At 38.7% G+C, this 20,149-nt stretch overlaps 1 protein-coding gene across 3 annotated transcripts in view; it reads right to left on the bottom strand.

Annotated features, from left to right (window-relative positions):
• Nucleotides 1-271: 271 nt before the first annotated feature.
• ATG2B (autophagy related 2B) overlaps nt 272-20,149 on the bottom strand; it is a 78,262-nt gene continuing 58,384 nt past the window's right edge. For 2 of the 3 annotated variants that reach the window (XM_067726356.1, XM_067726366.1), the window contains exons 35-42: nt 16,371-16,449; nt 15,044-15,251; nt 12,466-12,535; nt 12,110-12,192; nt 10,951-11,072; nt 10,554-10,708; nt 9,706-9,855; nt 272-5,180 (exon numbers count right to left, since the gene is read on the bottom strand). In XM_067726356.1, the coding sequence (XP_067582457.1) occupies nt 4,950-5,180; nt 9,706-9,855; nt 10,554-10,708; nt 10,951-11,072; nt 12,110-12,192; nt 12,466-12,535; nt 15,044-15,251; nt 16,371-16,449 (1,098 nt within the window). In that variant the 3' untranslated portion in view covers nt 272-4,949. The remainder of the gene's footprint in view (nt 5,181-9,705; nt 9,856-10,553; nt 10,709-10,950; nt 11,073-12,109; nt 12,193-12,465; nt 12,536-15,043; nt 15,252-16,370; nt 16,450-20,149) is intronic. The other variant, XR_010940860.1, reaches the window with a different exon arrangement.

The raw sequence follows: 20,149 nt of genomic DNA, 5'->3' as shown, positions 1-20,149 counted from the left end.
TGGAGATAAGATAACTAATGCAGTGATTACTATCCCAAAAGGGGAAGGAGTGGCAAATTCTAACATTATATGCCCTATACATCTCAGAAGGCAGCAGCAGGTAGCTACAAGAGTTGCTATTAGAAGTACTTATCAGCACAGGATCATAAGAACACCATTTCACAGCAACAGGATCTGACACAGACCTGCCCTCTGCCTCAAAAAGTATTTTATACAGGCTTTTTATACAGGGAACATTTCTTGGTGAAAGACAATAGTGTTTAGAGCAAACTCCAAAGAGTAAATATTTTAATTTTCTTCAAGAATATTCTTAAATTCATAATAGTCACACTAACAAGTTAACATTTCCACAAAAATACTCATATAGCATCAGTATTCTTAAAGTATTCATATCCATAATTACCTCAATTAGGAAACTTAGCAACGACAGTCAACATATACAACATATGCTTTTTACTTCTGGTGAGATCAATTCAATGTCTAAAATAAATCAGGATGGATTAACATAAGAGCTGAATTGGCGTCCCTACCAAATTTCGCAATGAAAAAGCAAACAGTCCTGTGTGACCGGCAAGTTACACAAACAATGTAAGACAAATCCAACTAGAAATTGGAAGCTGCCATTTCATATACACAAAGTACATGTGAAACAGCAAAGTAAACATGTTTCTTAAAGGAGGGGCTGCTATTTCAACACCCCCAGAGCATTAGAGATGTCACTGAGTCAGCCATTGTAGATCAAGAGATCTACAATCTCTTGAAATACATCAGATAGCCATCTGGTGCTTTTTATGAAGCAATATGCTTGAAACCAAGGGGCCAACACTGGTTACAGGAAGCAAAAATGTCTAACACCTCTGTTTTTAAAAATTGCTGACATTTCAAAATATGAATTGTTGAAACTCAAGTTTCGTATCCCCAAAGAAGCCGATCGTGGTGTGTTAGAATGCCTTCTCTCTCTCTGATTTGCAGACACTACAATGAAAGGAAAATACTTCTGATTAAAACTAGCTGACTTGCCACTGTGCATGTAAAGTCTACTGCAGGGAGCAATGCCTAGCATGATCCTGAAACTTCTGAGATAAAACTAAATTGGCATTAAAGCACTCAGTTATTCTCAATGAAAAGACTGACTATACCTTCCGGGACACAGAAATAAGATTTCTTGGTAATGGAACAAAATTTTTCTTTCCTTCATTATGTATATACTACCCAAATAACCTTCCTTTTTAACCTAAGACTCACAAATTTATATTGATATTTGAGTTATTCAATTTAGTACCAATGGGTATGTCCAGTTGATGCATTTGCAGATGCAAAGTATCGCTTTGCATCTGCACAGGCCCTTACTTTCACGACGCTTAAAGACCTTTATAGACATTTTCTCTCGTGTCTTAAGTAGGTCAAGAGGATATGAAGGGAAACAGGGAACAGACTGCTCACCACGGGCCACTAGCCCTGCCACACTGCCACAAGCTGAGAGTTCATTTGCACCCCACTCAGGTGTGAGAAAACTGAGGCGGGGCAAAGGTAAATGATTTCTCTTAAGCTGAGTCATGCAGCTTTTTACATATACAAGATCTAAATTCATGGTAAGATAATTAATTGTTAATCCTAAAACTACTTAGTGCAAGTGTGGATTCCTCGTTTAAAACTGCCTAACTTGCCTCTGCCCTCTGTCTCTCGTCTCCCGTCTCTGGTGAGAGCACACACGGTGCACAGAACCTGAATCAACAGTACCCGAGGGTGGCGAGCGGCCCCCGAGGAGCAGACGTAGTTGTTTGGACTGTTTGGGAACTGAACAAAGGCACCAAACCTACAAAACACAGTTTTTAAAGGAGAGGGAAGTGACGCATAGCATGTCGCAGGAAATACTGGTTTTTAGTCTTTTTCTCATTTTAGGCACATTGCTATTTGGGAAGATTTTTTTTTTTTTTTCTTAAAGGGAGTTCTGCATTATAAAAATATTGATGTTAAATATATGTGCTTAAGTGGGACTCCAAATTGGACCCAAGCTTTACTAAGATGAAAGTCTTCGCTATGATGTCTAGAAAAAAACATTGCATCCTATCTGTCCTAAAAGGCAAATGCTGAGCGGACACTCTACCTGTAAATAACAGCAATCTGTGGACAGACAGGAAGGGAAACTGGGGGATCCTAATCAAGAGGAGATGTCACCATGGCCTCTGCTGCCTGTATAACGTAAAGTGGTCTTAACATGTTCCTGCAACACTGTGAGGTTCTGAAACTCACAAACGTATCCTGATCAAGCTCGCTGACCTGGACCCCTCGGGGAGAAACGTAACGTGGACTCAATGCAGCAGTACATGGACATGCTCAGTTTGCTCCATTCAGAAGTCAGCCTTGAAGGCACCATGGCCATTCAGAGACACGTTACTCTAAGAGATCAGAGATCTGAAGGAGCCGTGGCTACTGTGGGTGTGATGTGGCCAGTGCTCTCGTTCGACACCACCACCCGTCCCAGGTGCCAGAGGCCTGGGGCACTCAACGGAGTGCCACATCCCACGTCATCATTCACATGCATACACACACACGCTCTACTCATCCGAAAATCTCTGTTGGGCTTTGTCGTAAGAAACCCCTTCATTTACAGAGAGGGACCCAGAGGCACAAAGAAACTCAATGTCTTGGCAAAAGCATCCACTTGGTAAGTCACAGATCTGGCAACACGAGGATCCTGCCAACACTCTCTACTGTGTCATGGTGACGTAAAAGTTCGAAAAGACACTATAGAAAAAATTAAGGACATTTAACAATGCCTAAGTATTCAAATATAGAAAGGACCTCTATGTAAACATCTCAAGTAAAGAGCATCTTGGTTAAACTGACAATGACTAGACCCTGACACTGAATCTTTCTGAGACACAAGGTTTCTGTTCCCAAACATGGATTCTATTAAAAGCAGGTGCAGGAGGGCAGAACAGAGAGCCATGGAAATTACACTATAAAGACATATGTTTAAATGGGACTTATAAACCCAATTTGTCAAAAAAAACAGATCCATTTGCAACTCAGAGTACAAAGAAGAGGATGATTATTTCTCCCTATACTAATTATTTAAGTTCAATGAGATGTAGTATGGAAAATATATTTAATAAAGAGATTTTATATTTTTAAATTTGAGCAAGTGTTTTCCAGTTTGATTAATCATCACAGATATCACACACAGCATGTTCCCTTATAAGGGAAAATACTGGTGTCAATGCGAGGGTGCCTGGAAAGCACCCCGGAAGCAGGCTGAAGCTTCATATAATAAACAGCCATGGCTAGCGTTCAGGACCACGTTCTAGGTGGACTCCATCTAACTAGGGCCGAGTAATAAACGGTCCTGTGATGCTTAAACAGGTGGTTTTCTGAGCACTATCCTTTTAAGTTTTTCAACAGTAAACAGAAAACAAAATTAAATCAAATGCTATTTAACATCATTTTATAAATTTTAAATGTTCATATTTTTGGTTTACATTTGCTTTCTTGTTTAGAAAGTTTAGAGAATGAAATTGATACGTCATTTTCCAAACCCCAAAGTGAAAGCAGCTGTGAAATCCAAATTCACCCCGATGACATCCCCCCACTCTAGAAAATGAGGATGTACATCGTGCAACTTTAAACAGTGGATGAATACAAAGTCCTATATTTTCTTTCTGCTAGATTAATCTAAAGTTAGAGGCTGAGTTCTTGAGAACAATTTCCCTCTCACTCCTAGGTAATGATTTACTTGATATTAACCAAAATCAATTTTGAGAAAGTGTTCCCAAGGGTCTTGGAATAAATTCTAGTATTGCATCTATGAATATGCTCTAAGAGAAGCAAAATATTCATGGAAGCATAAAACAATTTTACCTTTAAATAAAAATATTTTATTCATTCCTGACAGATTATCAAAATGTACATTGTTAACCAAGTAAAAATGGTACTTCGAAATAGCTGACTAGGGCATATTTGGAGGATTTTTGGTTAATTTCAAAAGAGTAAAAACCACTTTCAATCTCCCTTTCCACACATTCCTAATAACCTTGCACTATACCTGCTTAAAATTGAATATATAAACAATGAGATGGGCCCCAGTTCATTATAGAATGCACATTTTCATTTACACTCAGAATGAATGAAAGTTATTACATTTGAGTTACCTTCCTTTGCCAAAAACCTTCAGACTTACCCCTCTTTATATTTTGTGTAACTCTATAAATTACACGTAGAATATAGCACATAACTTGTATTAATCTAAACACACACACACACACACACACACACACACACAGACACACACACACACAATAAAGTGCAACACAACAGAACAAGTCTGCGACATTCACGTTCTCAAACTCCCACAGAAGGCTCTTCTGAGCAAATGGAAACGACATTGTTCGCGAGTGCGGGAACACTAAATCCAACAGACTAGGTTATTTTTCCCTCACGGGTATTTATATTGAAAATCCTATTTGTTTTACTTTCCCTGTGGCTTCTGTCTCTCATTTTCAATGAAAGTTTCGAAGCTGTGATTCTCTTCAAACCTGGAGAAAAATCAACTCCTTAGAGCAACGTAAATAGTGCTTTCAAAGTGCTCCATGTTTCTGAGCACTCTGTACTGTAAAAGGAGGTTTCCAATGACAGCTGTCTGTAACACGGAAAAGTACAGTCATTTTAATAAAAGCAAACATTCCACTAACTGGGCAGCAAATGCTTCCTGGACTTTTGACACCAGCCACCAAACGTTTCTATTCTACAGGCAAGTACCAAACTAGCCCTAAAATGTCAAAAGGTTTTGGTTGCATGTTGTTTTGATACTAAACTATTTCACTAAGAAATGGTTTTGTTCCTGAGATGAGCACAATAAAATTAAGCGAGTTCCCCCTGAAGCTGCCAGTGGGATACTCTGTTCCTTATTTCCACCCTCATTATCTTCATGAAGAACCACGTCTGAAACGTCAGTCTTCTCCGTGGCGCCATTTCTGTGACTCGTCTTGCCGAACGTCTGGTCTGATTTGGTTTCTCATGCCACCTAAGACGCTGGATGTTGCTTCTGTGGCAACGATCAGAGGTTTCACCACGGCTGGAGGGATCTGGCGCAGGACCTCGCCCACGGCGCCAGTCACCCCTCTGCTCTCGTGCTCCCGGGCTGCGGTTTCGTAAATGGTCTGAGCCGTGTCTGCAATTCCCTGAAAGGGGGGAGGGGAGAGAAGGGGAGCAAATCACTGGTCAGAAAACTCTCTAAATTCTCTCATAATACACACTTTAGTCGAGGTAATCAACAGCAGGTTTGTAACTAGACAAAAAACAAAACAAAACAGAACCTGTACTTTTGAGATAAGCCAGGATAATTATTTTTATGACAATTCTAATTATAAGGGAAAGTAAGATGCAATTATTATGATTTAGCATTTTATTGTGACAGTTGTGTACACTACAATTGTAAACTACAATTTCACGTGGGGAAGCTTACAGAAATAGTCAATAATCCAAGAGCAGCTTTTCTGGCACCAGTAATCACTCTAGTTAAATCAAACTTAGCAAACAAAGCTTCTTGAATAAATATAATCACTAAATGAATATGGTGATAGCACCTGTGATTCAACTGTAACAAAAAACCTAATTTGACTAAGCTCCAGAAAATAATTTAATTTGTTTTAAATTACTGGCTATGTACTAGAAGAGATAACTGTGGAACATTCAATTAAGATAAAAGGCTAAATAGAACATTTTACTGGATTAAACAGAGAAAATTCTGAGAACATAAAGCAGGAACATGTTTAATAATTAGAAACAAAGCTTCTGCAGCATTTTTCATCTTTCTTCTAACTGTGTAACATTAAAATAATCATGACTGCTGAGCTTTAGAGCTGAATATGTAAATGAGTAGGTCAAGCCAGAGTGGTAAAACGTCATACATGACTTTCAAATCTCTACCATTTGTCTAACTCAAAATCCCTTAGGGGCCACGAGGCACTATTCCACTGTGACCATTTCAGTGACAGGCACAATGAGAGGAACTTTGGGCTCTCCAGGGAAATCAAGGAGCTTTGCCCTAGTCCAAAGTCTAGCCCTCACTTTGACAACCTGATGCGAGTATCATTTTTACACAGCACAGCAGGCAAAAAACATGTAATACCGTGGCGGGGAGGGGGTTACAGAAGAGCTAAAAAAAAAATGTAAGTGCTATTGTTCAAACTATCTACAGAATAACAGCCAACAAGTAAAACCGTCACCACAGTGAAGATGCTTACAATTTACACATTTGCCCACATCCTCCTCCTGCCTGCTCCCAGGTCCCCTCCCTAACCCACAAACAGTCGCTGTTAGTGTGTCAGAACGTGGTGATCAGCACCACCAAGCAAATTCAAACCTCAGCTCCATCATTTAGCTGTGTGACCTGACACAAGTGCTTTAAGAGGGGAATGAAAATGCTGTAGTGATTGTTAGAGTTAAATGAAATACTGCACCTAAAGAGCCCGGTACAACTCAGCAGGTACTAAGTGCTCACCGAACAGCTCCTACAACTACTACTTCCCTCACCACTGCTCCCCAACCACCACGAGACCTGATCATGCAGAGCAGGGCTCGGCAAACTGTCCCTGCAAAGGGCCAGGTGGTAAGTATTTGCGGGCTGCACAGTCTCTGTCATATACTCTTCTTCTTCCTTCTTGTTTTCTTCTTTTTACAAGCCTTTAAGACTGTAAAAATCATTCTTACTAGACGGTCCATATAAAAACAGGCATGGGCCAGATCTGACCTGAGACCTATCATTTGCCAACCCCTGATCTTGTGAAACACATGTGATGTTTCCTCTTGATCTCTGAGTTACCAACATATAATACGAAAAGAGACAGTATTTTTTTTATAAATTTATTTATTTTATTTATTTATTTTTGGCTGCGTTGGGTCTTTGTTTCTGTGCGCGGGTTTTTCTCTAGTTGCAGTGAGTGGGGGCTACTCTTCATTGTGGTGCATGGGCTTCTCACTGCGGTGGCTTCTCTTGTTGTGGAGCACAGGCTCTAGGTACGTAGGCTTCAGCAGTTGTGGCACGCGGGCTCAGTAGTTGTAGCTCGCGGGCTCAGTTGTTCCATGGCATGTGGGATCTTCCCGGACCAGGGCTTGAACCCGTGCCCCCTGCACTAGCAGGAAGATTCTTAACCACTGCGCCACCAGGGAAGCCCAAGAGATAGTATTTATCACCACCTAGGAACGTCTATTTTAAAAGTTTTCTAATACAGAATTCAGACTCCGTCTAATCAAGCACACCTACCATATCAAATCATGCTCACCTTCCTTCCTCCCTTCTTCACACAGATGGTTTTAGAGAACTAAACATTAGACCCAAATACCTGGGTTCCGATCCAGGCTCCACTACCGTCTCGCCACGGTACAGTGGGGAAGCCATTCTTGCTGACCCCGTTTCCTCATCTCTAAGTCAGGAAAACCACCTATCTTTTAAGGGTTACTATCCTCTTGGCACAGAGTAAGCACACAAATACTTTTATTTAAATGAGCATAGATTAAGTTAGGGAAGAATTTTGTGAAACTGCAAAGTGCTAGGTACCCAAGTGCTATTATATCCTGCTGCAAACTGCCCCTGCTACGCCTTGAAGCCCAGGATAATTTTTACAAACCTGATTTCTAACATGTCTGCTGATTACTGGCCCAATCCTGACATCTGTAGGAACAGGTCTGACTGGTAATTATCTCTCTTTATTCTCCCGACTAAACCTCTTTTTAAGAGAGGTGATCCGTGGTCTTGCCTTTATTTATCCACTAACACATTTCTTGGGGCCCTCACTTCAGTCTTCTTCCCACCACTTGGGACCACATGGGCTTCTTTTGTCACGTAAAAGACTGTCCTAAGGCACTTCTGCCTGTCAGAATATGACAGGGAAAAATATCATTAATGAAATCTTAACACACAAATCATAAGTAAAATGACCTCAAACTTCATGTCCTATGTCAAAAAAAAAAAAAGATTAAGACAAGGAATGCTAAAAAAAGGAAAAAAAACTAATACTAAACTTTCTTTGGGTTATTTGTATGGAAATATGTTAATATTAATGTTTCAGACATTACATGAAATTCCTAAAAATCTTATATGTTCTGGTATAATGTTATAAGTCATAATTCTAGTTATTATTTTAAAATGTATATCTCAGAAATAACTAAATTTCCTTGTCAATTGCATTATTACGAACTTTCGTCAAATCTTTAACCGTGGTCATTTTTAAGTTTTTTGTCATTTACAGACGGTTCTGGGTGTACTCTGATGCTTTTGCAAAAATGTTCCTATAAAAGGGTTTCACCTTCAAGGAATTCATGGAAAAGACTCTGACAAGTACAGGTTTCTGGTAACTGACTATACTGCTGAATTGAATGAATAAGTATTCTCAGAACTCTAATGGAAAACTGATGAATTCACAAAAGTGCTAAGAAAAGATCAAGATGAAAAACAAATTAATTACATGGGACTGAGTGAACTGATGAGGATGATTATAATTTTTGTGACTTTGTTTGAATAAGAAAAAAAAAGAAAGAAAAAAAAGACAAGGAATGCTCCTGTCAACACCCATAAAGAACCAGGATTCACTGGTGCAACTAAATTACAATTTGTTAATGCTTAATAAGTGTCAAGATTCAAATAGTTACAAATCACCAATTCCACCCTTAACAACTTCTTGCACATACAAACAAAGGGGCGTTTATATGAACATTCCAATAGCCGTATTTCAGGGAAAAAAATGGAATCTGGGACTTCCCTGGTGGCGCAGTGGTTAAGAATCCGCCTGCCAATGCAGGGGACATGGGTTCAATCCCTGGTCCAGGAAGATCCCACATGCTATGGAGCAACTAAGTCTGTGCGCCACAACTACTGAGCCCACAGACCTTAACTACTGAAGCCTGCACACCTAGAACCCATGGTCTGCAACAAGAGAAGCCACTGCAGTGAGAAGCCCGTGCACCGCAATGAAGAGGAGCCCCCGCTTGCCACAACTAGAGAAAGCCCGCGCGCAGCAACGAACACCAACGCAGCCAACAAGAAGTAAATAAATTAATTAATTTTTTAAAAAAGGAAACTGTCCACTAATAGGAAGATAAATAAATTATGCTATATTCATACAGTGAAATACTATAAAAGTTTAAATTAGATCTACATATATCAATGTGGATATATCTTGAAAGACAAAAGTTACAGAATGGTACAGATGATACCATTTATGTTAACTTTTAAAATATAAGCAATTATTTGCTTATGAATACATACTTACATGAAACTATAAAAAACATGCACAGAAAAAATATCTACCATCTTCAGGATAGTGAAGGCATGGGAATGGGGTCAGCATTTGTGATTAACCTGAAAAATTTTATTTTTTAAACAAATCTGCGGAAAATACAGCAAAATATAAACATATGTTAACTCCACTGGTGAGTCCGTGGCGTGTTTCTACTACTCCTTGTTTGCTTCTGTATGTAAAGAGGTCAGTCTTCCCACTAGATCACTACTCTTCTCGTGAGCCTGCAGGTCAGGACACAGCCTCCTCTCTTACCTCATGCAGATATTTGCACTCACCAGCGACAGAACAGTCCCAAGTCCACCCCAGGGGTTTCTTTGGGACAAAGCCCAAGTGCCGCTGCTCTTTAGATGAACGTCAGGAAAGCACGCAAACTGCTTCTGGCCTGTCCCCTCGGGTGCCCACTCACCTCCTTCACGACACTGTAGGCCTTGGCCACACCTTCCCTCAGGTCCACTGGCTGGTGGGCTAAGCGGTGATGAGGGAACCTTTTGACCTTCTTGGGCTCGATAGAAAGGGTACCAGGAGACACCATGTCATAAGCAGTCTCTGCCGCCGCCTGGATCATTTTATCAGAGAGTGAAAAGTGAATCAGAAAACAAAAAAGTGAATCAGAAGAAAGTCTGGAGCGTTAAGCTCCAACAGTGCACTTCCTACGGGGAGAGAGGAAGAGGAGAGGGACTCACACACCCTCAGACCGGCCCTTCTGCAGCATTTGAATTCTTTACAAGAATGTATCACTTTTATAACAAGAATGTTAAAGTGTACACTAATAACTCATATCTGGATTGAGCTGAATTTTTCAGCCCCTCCTCTGCCTTCTGAGAACACTCTCCCTGTTACCAAGGTTAGACAAGAATGCATGTCTGTGAACAACTGGATAAGGCCAAATGGAGCTTAATACTTAATATAACAAACCTTAATAGGACCACTATTAGATCTCTAATGCCTTCTTTACATTCAGCTATGATCTTTTCACATAAATGTGGTGAAATAAATCCTTGGCTAACTTAATAGTTATAATCTACCTGAAAGAGGCAAACGAATTTGACACTGTAGTCCACTGCTTTATTATTTAACTACTTATTTAACACTGGACAGCTAATCAAAAAAAAAGTTAATGATATGAAATCATTACAAATAAAATATTCTCAATATTTTATACACTTTCACAGTACATTTTGAGAACAAAATAACCCAACTGCTTACAACAGCTCTTCCTCTTTGTACAGATCAAGCTGGTCTTTGGAAAGATACCTGTATGGTTTGAACCATTCTGTTCGTGAGTTCTAGAGCAGCCATCGCTGTCGAGGTGCCAAAGGAGGCAGCGCCTCTCTGAAACCCTCTGACGATGCGGCCGCCCTTCCGGTACTGCTCAACTGGCAACCAGACCAAGTCCTTCAGGCCTTGCACTAGAACAGCAGCCAACACACAGAAATCAAGAGGCGTGCTGGGGCTTAGATCTCTGCTATCATTCCAACCCTCGGGTTTTTAACTCCTAAAATGGGAGGCAAAATTTTGTACGACTAACATGTAGGTTTTTCTAGAAAGATGATCCTCACGTAGATTCTCAAAGGCATCCATAACCCCAAAAGAGTTAAGAATCACTGATCAGGCAAAATCAATTATCTTCTAATTAAAAAAGAACACTCACCTAATTGCACTAGTGAGTGCATAGGCCCAACGCCTCCCAGAATTCCTGGCAGCTGGTTCTTCTTAATGTCAGTAAGCCATTCAGTGATTGCATATGAGAATAATTTGTCAACACCTAGCAAACTAGAGCAAATGACTGTAAGTATACAGGAAGGAAAATGAAATTTATAGGTTTAGACAAGTTTGGGGAATTTTTTTACTTAAGACAAAAAAAGAGGGCTTCCCTGGTGGCGCAGTGGTTAAGAATCCGCCTGCCAATGCAGGGGACATGGGTTCGAGCCCTGGTCCGGGAAGATCTCACATGCCGCAGAGCAACGAATCTCGTGTGCCACAACTACCGAGCCTGCGCTCTAGAGCCCACGAGTCACAACTACTGAGCCCACGCACCTAGAGCCCGTGCTCCACAGCAAGAGAAGCCACTGCAATGAGAAGCCCACACACTGCAACAAGAGTGGCCCCCCCGCACCGCAGCTAAAGAAAGCCCGTGGTGCAGCAACAAAGACCCAACGCAGCCAAAAATAAATAGATAAATAAATAAGTTTATTAAAAAAAAGACAAAAAAGAAAACATACAAATTATAAGGACAAAATTTTATAGATTTTCAATCTAAGTATATAAATATATCTATGTATACACATACATCTAACCCAATGCTAATGCTGATCACTTCTGTATAAGGCTTAGGCAGTATATATAAGTGCTAATAATTTAGCACTTATAATGCTGATCACTTCTGTATAAGGCTTAGGCAGTATATATAAGTGTGCTTTTCCACTGTTCTTACTTCTTCAACATCTAAAGCTTTGGCACAGGGTTGACTCAGTGTCTATAAATCGCCAGACAGTTCTTAGCTACTAAGAACTGTTTACCTTGTGAACTTCCAGTCTTTTCACTGAATAGGCTAATTTATAACTTCGGGAAATTATTTAAAAATCCTAACTATAGCTGTTTTTTGAAAAATACTACTCTCTTCAAACTACTTCTATTCTCTCAGAATAAAAATTAGTCCCTAGCCAGTAAAAATCCTCTAAAAATGAGGTCTCTGCAAACAACACTGTAAAATAAATTATGTATGCTTGTTAAGAAAACTCAATTTTTAGTTTGCTGTAAACTAACGTTAGTAACTACATCTTAAAGTCTCATGTAATAAGTCAACTTACCCATGCCGATAGAAAAGCCTCTTCAGCTTCAGTTCAGAGCAGTTTAACTGGGCCAGACCAATCAAAATCCCAGCTAACGTACCCTTTAAATTAAAAAAAAAATCGCTATTAAAGGTAAAACACCTAAAATACTTAGAGCAAAAAAGTACATGTATTTTATATGACCCAATTTATATCAAATTTTACTCATGGGTTCTTAAGTAAAATTATACTTAATTTACTTTAAAAGCAGAATTAAATTTTAAAATCTTACACTGCATTTCACATATACAAACTATAACGGAAAAAAGTTTTTAAAAAATTGAGTCCACAAATGAGATAATTTTGTAGAGTATATTTGTGCAAAGTTTCCAGACCTGATCCATTGATACGTGTTTGCCATGATAATCAAGTCGAATAGGAACTTCTGATGTGAATCTAAATTCTCTAAAGATAAAGAAAGGAGGGGAGTTATTTATATTCAAAATTACTAAGAGCTGAAATTAGATATAAATGAATTTGTTCAACTGGAGAATAAAAACAAAGCCACAAAATAAATAATGTGAATATATTAAGGCCTAAATAAAAGAGAATGTCTTTTAGCTCTACCTTTTCTTAAGGCAATGTAACAACTAAACAGATGTTAATCATCTTATAAATCTTATTTATTTCATTATATATTAAATTTCTCACAAAAACCTTTTCCTAGTTTACTAAACAATGTTTATCTTAGGAAAATTTATTCTGGCACATATTCCATTCATACAGAGAACGAACTAATAAAGACAACTTTCAAGATTAAACCAAATGACATAATCATTACCGAAAAGTAAAAAAGGGCTAAGGTATTCATTTTAGCTCTGTGATAGAGCAGAAAGATCCAGAAGACCTAGACATGAACCCTAGTTTTATCAGTTACATGGGATGCAGTCGAGGCAAGTAACTTAAACTCTCTGAGCCTAAATGTCTTCATCAGTAAATTTTTAAATGCCATCTACATTGGTGAATTTTAGTGGACAGTCATGAAATTAACGCTTGCAAATAGGACACTGACACACAAATATTGGGAATTCTAAGTGAAATTATAATTATACATTGATGGTACACATCAAACAAAAGCAGTTGGCTTCCAAAAGTTGGACTGTAAATTGGAAGCTGAAACACATTTTTACTACAGAATTAATGTCGGTGGTTATATACTAAGTCATCCCAAGTCATCCCACAAAAGTCCACTTAACCTACAGTAAAATGGAAGTGCTGTATTTATATCAATCACTACAAGAAGTCTGGGTTCCCAGGTCATCCCTCATCTTCCGAACACTCATCTGCACTGGGTTCTCTGGGCGACAGCCCCTCGACATCTGCCTCCTCCATTCTCACTCTTTCCTCCATGGCATGTATGTAATAGGCCAAATCATATATTTTTATTATCTATAAGCTCAATTAAATAGGGATTTTTCTCTACTTTGTTCACCTAGAACAAAATCTGACATACATATAATAAATGTTCAATAAATATCCGTGGGATGAATAAATGTCTGCAGGAGAGGGGACTATTATGCCATTACTTGGAAAACGCACTGGATTTGGGATTCAGAAGACCTCTGTTCTAGTCCTGGCTTGGCCACTAACTAACTGTGTGGCCTTGAGCAAGTCACCTCTCCTCTCTGTGCATTAACTTCCTCATCTGTAAAGTGAGTAATTTGAACTATATCACCAAGTACCACCCCAGGGTCCTAGATACACTAGGAGCTTTTGAGAGTAGAAACAGAAATCTACAAGCTATTTTAAGTAGTCTAAATGGAAAAAAACAAATATTTACCTAAGTAAGTGAGGTTACGTAGTCTGACTAAAAAGTGTCAAATTTCTGTGCTTTCAGGCCAGAATTATAACAATTCAATTTCTTTTATACTGGATATCCAGTGTTCACAAAAACCAAATTGGTAGCTTATATGAAATGAGAATTCAAATTATTACTTAAGATACACAATGTTTTTGTTAGAAAAAAATTTTAAAATAAAAAAGAAATGTGGGAAAATAATAAAAGAGATTCTTCTTTTATGGTAGAAAAGTTTAGAACCACCAGAGATCCTCTCTCCCAGGATCGTTCCAATTCTCACATTCTATTTTCTAACTATTTTCATCAATATACAAGATATTTAAAACATGAAAACACTTTAAAACAGTTATACTGCCTACTTTGGGTCACATTCTAAACTCAGAACTTAGAAAGACAGAACTTGGGGACCACTGATGTCAACAAGAGAGGACTATAGAAAACCAGGGAAAGGAGCTAACGGTCCCTCACAACACAGGTGGTTTCGATCTTCAACCTCTCTCCTTCCAATAGAGCCAAGGCTCCATCCCTACCATCAAGGGCTGGGAAAGAAAGAAAACGGTTAGAATGAATGGATCTGGAAATGAGGATAAACTCCAATGTACAACCAGCTAGTTGTTGGCTGTAGTCAACAGGGACATGGGTTTCCTGGTGATTCCAACTCAGCCAGTTAGCGGCGGGTCAGGAAGGACACAACAGTGATAGAGAAGGGCAGAGAAAGTAGACAGAAAATCCCCATAAGGGAAAAGGGAGGAATGCTGAAGGTGAGGCGTTTGAGGGAAAAGGACAGCATCACGCTCAAGGACACACAAACAGGCCATAATAAGTGACTGGAAAGCGAGGGACAGGTGAAGGAAAACAGAAGGAAGAATCTAAGGGGAAGAGAAAATTCCTGCTACAGAATCAATGGGAGGATAAATCCTGAGCCCGGGTTGCGATGTGTATAAATGGGAGGTGCAAGCAGGTGGGGCCCGCATACAAATAGATACACCAGGTGATGATTTGCCAGTGCACAGAGACGCTGACGCGACCTCCTGATCTCCCGCACACAGACACACGAAAGAACAACCTTCATACTCTATAATAACTTCATCTGTTATCAAAATTAAATGATTTACCTAAAAAACACAGGCTGATCGCTAAACGACGCTTCTTCAGCAGAGAAGTCCTTCTCTTCTTCCCCATTGACCACTTGCACTGAATTGGCACTGCCATTTGGGGAAGGCTGCTTTGGCCCAGGGAAAGAAATAACTAGATTTGGCTCCTTTGAGGTGCTTAAATGCCTTGGCAAACTGCAGGTGACGTCAGCTCCAGGAGACTTTTTAACTGAAAGTGCACATTTGAAAAATTAGCTATATGTCTTTAAAGCAACAATTTAAGTCAATCTACACTTAACTTGCTTTGCTACATTTCGTTTAATAAACACAGCTACTGCTAGAGAAACCTTTCACCTTTTAAATTATTACAGTAGTCCCTCCTTATCTTCAGTTTCACTTTCCAAGATCAACTGCGGTCCAAAAATATGAAATGGAAAATTCCAGAAATAAACAATTCCTAAGTTTTAAACTGCACACCATTCTGAGTAGCATGATGAAATCTTGCCTCGTCATACTCTATCCCACCAGAATGTGAATCATCCCTTTGTCCAGCATATCTCACCAGTGAGTCACTGAGTGGCCATCTCAGTTATCAGGTCGACTGTTGGGGTATTGCAGTGCTTGTGTTAAGTAACCCTTATTTTATTAATAATGGCCCCAAAGTACAAGAACAGCGATGCTGGCCATTCGGATACACCAAAGAGAAGCCGCAGCATGCTTCCTCTAAGTGAAAAGGTGAAAGCTCTTGACTTAATAAGGAAAAAAAAAATTGTATGCTCAGGCCGCTAAGATCTACAGTAAGAACAAATCTGTAAAACTGTGATGAAGGAAAAAGAAATTCGCACTCATTTTGCTGTCGTACCTCAAAGGTTACAGCCACAGTGCAAGATAAGTGCTTCGTTAAGACGGAAAAGGCATTAAATTTGTACAAGACATTTTGAGAGAGAGAAAGATCATGCTCACCTAACTTTTATTACAGTATATTGTTATAATTGTTTTATTTTATTACTAGTTACTGTTGTTAATCTCTTACTGCGCCTAATTTATAAATTAAATTTTATCATAGGCATGTACGTATAGAAAGAAAAACTTAGTATATTTAGGGCTTGGTACTATCTGCAGTTTCAGGCAGCCACTGGGGGTCCTGGAAGGTACTTCTGGAGGATAAGGGGGGACTCCTGTACTTTTACATAAACTACATTTGTACAACTTAACAAAAATGAGCACAGAACACATTTATATAAATGAGAATAAAGATTTGTAAGTACATTCTCAAAAAGGCCTCATAACAATCAAAATCAATCCAAGTACTTGTTATAGACTTTTTCAAACTCTACATATTTAATACCTTCTGGATCTGGAGCCATGAGAAGCTCTACTTCTGTGGAAACACTTGTGAAGAAATCCTTCAGGAAGAACAAGGCATCCTAAAATTGAAAGATGCAATTATATCTAAAGGGTTCTAAAACTATGAAACGAAGTGTCTTGAAGTCTTATATTTCACTCATTGTTCATATACAGCTATAATTTATTCAGTCCCTACTCTGTGTCAAGCATTGTTCCTATTCTCAATCTCTCCCTCTCTCTCACACATAAACACACACACACACACACATACACTTCCTTGTTAATTCTCACAACTCGGAGAAAATTAATTTATAGATGCAGAAATTATGACAGATAAGTTAGAAATTAAACTGCTATTTCTAAATCAAAGTACATTTTGGTTTTCTTAGAAATATAGTAGTCTCATTCTTAATTTGGCATTAGTTCTCACTCTGAATTGGTAGCAGTGATATTACTAAACAATAACAGCAGCTAGCATGTACTGGATACTCAGATGTGCCTTAAAAGTTCTTAATGTCTTATTTCTGCCTTTACCACTATGTTATGTTGCCTTAAACATTTTCTTCATTAGACATGATATTCAAAATAAAAATTGAAAATAAATAAAATCACCCAATCAGTGTGGTCTTTTCTGAAATTCTATGGTATGGACCATTCTTGGTGCTGTGTATGCAAGCCACATTTGCCCATTATTAGCAGCTTCATTAAGCCTTACTGAGACTGACAAATCCATTTTGGAGAATATGAAAATTAAATACCAGAGCCTGTTCTTTCTTACTCTTCCCTCCCATTTTAAAAAACTTTAATTAATATAAAACGTTAATATTGTACCAAACCGCAATGTGAAAGTGAAATACAGGGTCACAGTAAGTGGCAGCACACCAAGTGCCTGACTGGCAATTCCAAAGGATCCGATCTACTACTGATCACACTTGTCAGAAGTATAAATGATGGAAGTTAGAAAGGTATTTTTCTAGATAACATGGCATATGGGAGACTGAGGGCTAGGACTGAAGAACAAACAGGCGGTTTCAACAGTATTAGAAATATTCTGGATCTGCAGTTGGGGAGTAAGTTCATGAATTGTTCACTATATTATTATGCTTTACACATACGTATTTAAGTATATATTTATATATTATTTACACTACATACATTTATTATAAATCACTATATATGTGTATATTTACATATATCCAATATTACATGTTGACAGTTAATAGTATATAAAATGTTCTCCTTTGGCCACCAGATGGCGATATTTTAATACTATGAATGTTTTGCCTCCAAAAAAAAGCAAAGAGAAAATTCCAGGTATAAATGTGCCCTTATTTAAAAAAAGGGAAGACTAAAGAGACAGTGGTTTTTACACATTTTTACTACAAACAACAGACAAAGGGATACTGATCATCAGCTTTTCAAAATGTTCTCTAAATTTTTAATTTTGGTATTTATGCTGAACTCTTTACAACTCAATAAGACAAACAACCTAACTCTAAAACTAGAAAGACACAGGGATTTCCCTGGTGGTGCAGTGGTTAAGAATCTGCCTGCCAATGCAGAGGACATGAGTTGATCCCTGGTCCAGGAAGATCCCTCGTGCTGCGGAGGAACTAAGCCCGTGCGCCACAACTACTGAGCCTGCGCTCTAGAGCCCGCGAGTCACAAATGCTGAAGCCCGCACACCTAGAGTCCGTGTTCCCCAACAAGACAAGCCACCAAAAAGAGAAGCCCGCGCATGGCAACAAAGAGTAGCCCCCGCTCGCCGCAACTAGAAAGCCCACACGCAGCAACGAAGACCCAACAGAGCCAAAGATAAATAACTAAAATTTTAAAAAATCACTTAAAAAAAAAAAACTAGAAAGACACACACTTCAAAAAAAGAAGATATACAAATGTCAAATAAGCTCACGAAAAGATGCTCAGCATCATTAGTCATCAGGGAAATCCAAATTAAAACCAAAATGAACACCAAGTAAGGTAGCGAAAATTAAAAAGACAACACCAAGTTTGGTCAGAGCGTGAAGCAGCTGCTGCCCTCATCTGTTCCCGATGGGAGCCTACAATGGTACAACCACTGTGGAGAACTATTCGGCGGCTTCTTATGATGGTAAACACACATCTACTCTATGACCCAGACATTCGGTGTATAATTACCCAGGAAAACTGAAAACTTATGTCCATAAAAGACTTGTACACAGATTTCATAGCAGCTTTATTCATTAAGAGCCAAAACAAGACATATTTGTCAAGCTCAAACTGTACACCTAAAATCTCTGCATTTTATTATATGCAAATAATACTTCAATAAAATCAATTTTTAACTTTAAAAAATATGGTTTATTATTTTTGTTAAAACTTCACTATAAAATAGTTATTTCTAGCTTTAAGGTCCCATGGTAAAGGATATTAACAGTGTGATATGACTTAAGGTATTGAAAGAAATGCTTTCAATGTCATGCTCAGGTGATGCTGAAAAGAATCACAAACATGCCAACTGGTACTGCTACATGTTCATCACTTCCAACCTCAGCCAAGCACCTGTCCTACCCAACGGCCTCACACTGCATCTCACAACCTGAATTAGGCTCTCAATGCCTTTACAAAAATTCATAATTTTTATTATGACCCTTAAGACCCAGCTCGATTGTCACCTCCTCCAGAAAGCCTTTACTGCTCACCCCTCATCTTCCAAACTCCCAGCCCGGCTTAGGAGCCCTCTTCTGGTGGGACACATCTTCATGCCTATCTTCATCACAGGGTGTTAAAGTCATTTGTCTCTTTGTCTCCCCCACTAAACAGAGATCTCTGAGGATGGGATGTTTCTTCCTCTTTGTATTCCCAGCATCCTACTTCAGACCTGGGACAAGGGTGGCATTCAGCAAATGATTTGGAATTAACATATTTTCCTACACAGATTTCCAGGTAGTTCAATACTAAAATGAACATCAGACCAGGAAATCTGGCCCCTTCAGATTTCGGATCTCAAATCGCCTAGTTACACAACCTCCATCATCTACTTAGCTCCCTACATGGCAATCACTCCATCTGCCTAGTGTCCTGCCTGCCCTACAGGTACGCTGCGCTTCACAAGCAACTGCACCGACTTTCAACAGCAATGCAGCTTCTTAGAAACAAGAGAAAACAACACATTGCTTTCATACTTACTGTCTATGATCCAGTGAAGATAAAGTCAGAGATATGCTTGGTAAGAAAAACATTACTCAAAGCATTCTCATTCATCAACTGATATGTTTTCAAAAGAAAAACTAAAGAACACAAATATTTGGCTTTCTATTCAGATGACCATTTGGTATGGTATGTCAATCTTAGAAGACACAAACTAGAAAGGACTCTTTTGTATCATAATATTCCTAGTTAAGGCATATGTATTTGCAGCATGGCTTTGTTTCCCTCGATCCCATACCTTGGGGAATTATTTCCCATTCCTTCTCAGTTTAGTCATAACATTTATTTCTCTGATTGTTTTTGCTAAGGTTAATATTCCTCCATTTTAAAATCATAATGCTTTATAGTTCTAAAGAAGAAATTAAGCTCAATATTAAAGAAAAGGTCTATTAAAGAAAACTGGGCTTGATAAGTCTGGTAAAGTCATGCCATAAAGATAAATCTCAAATTCTTGCTCACACTGGTGATTTTCACAGATCAAATTTCCCATAAATACTTCATCATATTCCTACTAGGCCAATATGGATAAATTAAATTAAAATATGGGTTTCAAAAGATATTCTTCTCATAATGAGAAAACATAAATCTAAA

The sequence above is a fragment of the Pseudorca crassidens genome, chromosome 1, assembly GCF_039906515.1.
Source record: "Pseudorca crassidens isolate mPseCra1 chromosome 1, mPseCra1.hap1, whole genome shotgun sequence".
Taxonomy (NCBI): Eukaryota; Metazoa; Chordata; class Mammalia; order Artiodactyla; family Delphinidae; genus Pseudorca; species Pseudorca crassidens.
The sequence above is the reverse complement of the archived record's forward strand: the minus strand, read 5'-3'. Positions and strand labels throughout refer to the sequence as shown.